The sequence below is a fragment of the Palaemon carinicauda genome, chromosome 1 (assembly GCF_036898095.1).
Source record: "Palaemon carinicauda isolate YSFRI2023 chromosome 1, ASM3689809v2, whole genome shotgun sequence".
NCBI lineage: Eukaryota > Metazoa > Arthropoda > Malacostraca > Decapoda > Palaemonidae > Palaemon > Palaemon carinicauda.
This window is the reverse complement of record NC_090725.1, coordinates 169,391,870-169,396,815: the sequence shown is the minus strand read 5'-3', so window position 1 is coordinate 169,396,815 and position 4,946 is coordinate 169,391,870. Positions and strand designations below refer to the sequence as shown.

The window sequence follows — 4,946 nt, the reverse complement described above, 5'->3', positions numbered from 1 at the left end:
AATTACCACCATGAGATCCTTCTCTCCTATTGATCGGCATCTACTGTACTGTATCCCATCGTGCATCTATGCACTGGCGTTCCTATGTCTTTTCCTTCCGGCAGCAGTATCGTACGCATTAACTTCGTATTTGTGATTTCGCTTTCGTAACAATTTTACTGTACGTACTGTTATCGTGTGTGATACTTACGATATATAATTAGCCATGGGTCCCCGAAAAGTTGCTGATATCAAGGGAAAGAAGAGGATGATGCTTTCCATGGAGATGAAGATGGAAAAAATCAAGAAATACGAGGCTGGAATGTCGTTAAGTGTGCTCACGAAGGAATATGGCCGAAATCGATCTGCGATAGGAACGATCCTGAAGCAGAAGGAAGCTATCAAAGGAGCAACACCTTCTAAGGGCATGAATGTTTTCTCTAACAAAAGGAGCCATGTCTATGATGAGATGAAGAGACTACTGCTTGTCTGGATAAAGGACAAAGAAATGGCTGGAGACACTATCATCGAAGAGATAATTTGCCCTAAAACCAGAGCCATTTTCGGTGATCTCGTGCATGCTCAGGCCGAAGCCGACGCAGGAGAAGGAACATCGAAGTAGGAACCCCCAGAGTTCAAGGCTTCTCATGGGTGGATGGAAAAATTTAGGAGACGCTCAGGCATTCATTCGGTGGTGCGTCATGGGGAGGCTGCAAGCTCGGACACGAAAGCGGCCAGAGCCTTTGTTAAGACGTTTGATGAGTCAACTGTCCAGGAAGGCTAGAGTCCCCAGTAAGTCTTCAATTGTGACGAAACTGGGCTGTTTTGGAAAAAAATGCCTCATCGAACGTACATCATGGCAGAAAAAAAAGAGGCTACCTGGGCATTAGCTTATGAAGGACAGGCTTACCCTTGCACTCTGTGCAAATGCCAGTGGGAATTGCAAGATGAAACCCCTGCTGGTGTATCACTCCGAAACTCCTCGAGCCTTTAAGACCCACAAAGTCACTAAGTAACATCTAAACAGGTTGTGGAGGGCTAATGGAAAAGCCTGGGTAACAAGACAATTGTTTATCGGGTGGATAAATATTTGTTTTGGCCCGACTGTGAAAAAGTATTTGGAAGAGAAGCTCCTCCCTATGAAATGCCTGCTGGTGCTGGACAACGCCCCTGCTCACCCTTCTTCCCTCCATGAAGATATAACAGCACAATATTCCTTCATGAAGATTCTCTATCTTCCACCGAACACCACCCCTCTCCTCCCGGCCATGGACCAGCAAGAAGTGATTTCAAACTTCAAGAAGCTTTATACGAAATATCTCTTCAAGAGATGTTTTGAAATCATTGAGCACACACCTCACCCTTTGTCAATTTTGGAAGGAGCATTTTATTTTGTCAAATGCCTCAAAATGACCGATCAAGCTTGGCAGGAGGTTTCAAGGCGCAGCTTGAACTCTGCTTGGAAGAAGCTGTGGCCTGATGCCGTCTCCGCACGAGATTTCGAGCGCTTCCACGCAGACCAAATTGAAGATGATTCCGAAAATGTTGAAGATCCTGAACCTGATGCTCAATCTGAAGCTCCCAAGATCGTTACACTTGGGAAGGCCATGGGTCTGGAAGTTGATGAGGCCGATATTGATTAGGTTACGAGGAGCACCAAGAGGAACTTACGACGGATGAACTGAAGGAGTTGGAGGCCATGAGAGTGAACGTCGTTCAGGAAGAGTATAGCGGGGGGGGGGGGGGGTAGGAAGATGACCCACTGACAAAGGCAGAAATTAAAAAGGGTTTAGATGGCTACTTTAAAATGGTGGCTCTCGTAGAAAAAAAAAAAGACACCCAGAAAAAATTCTCACAGGTCGTGCGCTTCAGTAATGTAATGAAGTGTGCCTGAGTTATTTCAGGATAATTTTAAGAAGCAGGCAGAAACAAGCTTCTTTGGACACATATTTTAGTATGAGGCCTTTCGTAGAAGTAGACCAAGCGCCAGCTAAGAAACGAAAGAAAAGTGACAGTGATGAAGATAATAGGTAGTGTAATTAAATTTAGAAAATAGAAAACGTAAAGTAAGAAAAAAAAAAAAAAAAAAAAAAAGATATTTTATTCTAAGTTTATCGTAAAGTTAGGTATTATTTCCTGCAATTTGTAGATGCGTTTCCTAAAATTAAGTGTTAATGTTTCAGTCATTTATAAATCTGTTTTGTAAAGTTGAGCATTTACGATTTCTGCCAATTGTACATGAACGTTTTCCGCCGTTTTCATCCTCCTCTACTGCCACGCACTTCGCTCTCGGACATCGCCTCACGCCAAACGTAAGGTTACACATTTTTGTTACTTTATTTTTACTGTTTGCTCTAATTAAACACTTCTTTTTCAGAATATTAATGTTAATTTATTATTAAAGGATCAAAACACAGTACTTTCCATATATTTAGTACTGTTTAGTGGCACATATTCTTCTTATAATCATTTAATATGGTGTTTTTCTAGGGTCTGCAACGAACTAGGCTATTTGCATGTAAAAGGCGACTCGCTACACGAAAAAATCACTTTACGAAAGCCCTAACGGAACCAATTAATTTCGTGATGCCACTGTAGCCAGCTTCTAAGGTGAGTTCCTCTCATATAGGTATAAGTTTGGTATGTAAATTGTAAGACTTTCGTCAATTTATTTGTATTCTTCTTTCAAGTCAGTATTTGTAAATTTACGTTATTTTTTAAGAATTAACTTTTTATTTCACATATTTTATTAAGAAGTCTTATGTAACCTGTTTCAGTGTGTTATATGATCCATTCGAGATATGAAAAGGCTTATGTAAATCTTTTTTATACTTTTATGAGGTATTGCGTCATGTTTGTAAGAAAATACGCAATTCTTATATTTGTCACGTGTTTTGGAAGGTTCTCGAAAACCCCATTGTTAGATTTTATATTTCTAAGAACGGTAGGTGGGCGGAGCTAGCTGAGAGAGAGTTTCCGTGTGCATGGTTGATTCTCCTGTTTGATACTGGTAGTTGATAACCCTGGTATCGCTAGAAGCCGGCCCCAAGCCACAAAAATAATCTTTTTAGAATATTCTACAAGTTATTAAGTTCATATATAAGCGCCCCCACGGATGCTTAGGGGCAGAAGAGAATTGACCTGTCCTATGGAAGAGCCACCCCACTCCTCTCTCTCTCACACGCCTCTCATACTAGATCAGTCTATTTTTTCTAAAGGTGTTCAATGAGTGTGAAATCTCAAAGTTCTGGTGTGATGGGTTTTTGTAAACCTAGTATTTATAAAAAGATTCTCTTAGAGTTTTTGTAACTGGCCTTGTAGAAACGTGAAGTATATTTGCATCGTTATCACGTTAACTATTTTCATTAAGTGTCAAGACTAATTAATTGTGTAAAAGTTATTTTCCAGTGAAACAAGTGATTGTATAATTTTCATAAGTATTTATTTCTTTATTCTAGTCTACGGCTTTATGCAATTTAATATTTTGAATCAATTGATTATATAATTCTCAGAGTGCAACATTTCTTTTGTCTTAATCTAAGTTTTGTTCACACAATATTTCAAGTGATTTATTTTTTTATGTAAATTCTTTCAAAGAGTTCTAATCTTTATAGAATATATTTATTTTGTAGAGTGTATTATTTCAATCACCAGTGTTCTTACAGTACTTTTTCGCATCCCAGTTAAAGAATCGAAGTAAGAGGTGACTTTAAATCATTCTTAATAAGAACTACCCTGGGTTTGTTGGTGTACTTAAAAGAGATCTTTGAATATTCAGTGTTTTTATATATTGCTCTCTGGGAGTTATATAACTGTCTCAGAGCTCGGGTATTGATATTTTCAAGTGTAACAGATATATATATATATATATATATATATATATATATATATATATATATTATATATATGTGTGTATATATATTTATATATGTGTATCTATATATAAATATATATACAGTATGTATATATATACATACATACATATATAAATACATATGTATATATATATATGTATGCATATGTGTATATGTATATCTATTATATTACATAATTATATATATGTATACATGTGTAAATATATATGTATATATATGTATATATATGTATACATATGTGTATATGTATAATTATCATATTACATAATTATACATATATATATATATATATATATATATATATATATATATATATATATATAATTTACTTGTTTATTTACTCACACAATGTATACATGTAGTGGACTACGCCTATTCAATTATAGATAAAATTAATAGACTTCTGACATACAGGAAGTTTGTTCTACAGTACAACCATAGTGAATTTCTGATGGATTATAGAGTATATTATATGTTAAAAATCTGATTTATTGCTTATGCCTTTATAAGAATGGTTGATTTTGACAAATAAATACTATCTATACATGGTAGAGAACCTAATCTCTGTTTTCTATGGATACCTGTATATTTCATTAATTTTTAATTTGATAAATGGCTTTCATTGGTATTTTATGTATTTTGTAAACATTGTTTAGAGCCAGTGTTCACCAATATCTCCTTAAATTACTTTTCTTATCTTAATGCTTGTTGAGTAGTTCTTTAACACAGTGTTTATACTTGTAATCATATTGTGACAAACCAGGTTTAAGTTTCTGGAGGATACAGATTTCTGGTCATTGTCATCTGAGTAAATGAAGTCTTCAAAATGTTAAACACACTTCTCTTGAGATTAATTTTCCTTATATTAACAGTAGTATAGTGTACCCTATATATAGGAATATTGCCTCATAAAAAAAATTATTGAACTTGTTTGCTGACACAATTTGTGGCTAACCTCAGTGTATGTAATTAACATTTTTAATGGAGTTTTCTTGCAAAATTATATGAATATTCATTGATATATTTTGATATTTATGGGAAATATCTGCCATTTCGTGTACAACTTATTTGTACATTGAAAACTTTTCTTCC

At 35.3% G+C, this 4,946-nt stretch overlaps 1 protein-coding gene across 1 annotated transcript; it reads left to right on the top strand.

The window, feature by feature from the left end:
• The first annotated feature begins 205 nt into the window (after positions 1-205).
• LOC137625523 (putative CENPB DNA-binding domain-containing protein 1) lies at positions 206-601 on the top strand. Its single transcript, XM_068356468.1, has one exon. It carries the CDS (start codon positions 206-208, stop codon positions 599-601), a length of 396 nt encoding a protein of 131 aa, XP_068212569.1.
• Positions 602-4,946: the final 4,345 nt, after the last annotated feature.

Coding starts and splice junctions, on each gene's coding strand:
- LOC137625523 (XM_068356468.1), top strand. CDS start 206: ATGGGTCCCCGAAAAGTTGCTGATATCAAGGGAAAGAAGAGGATGATG.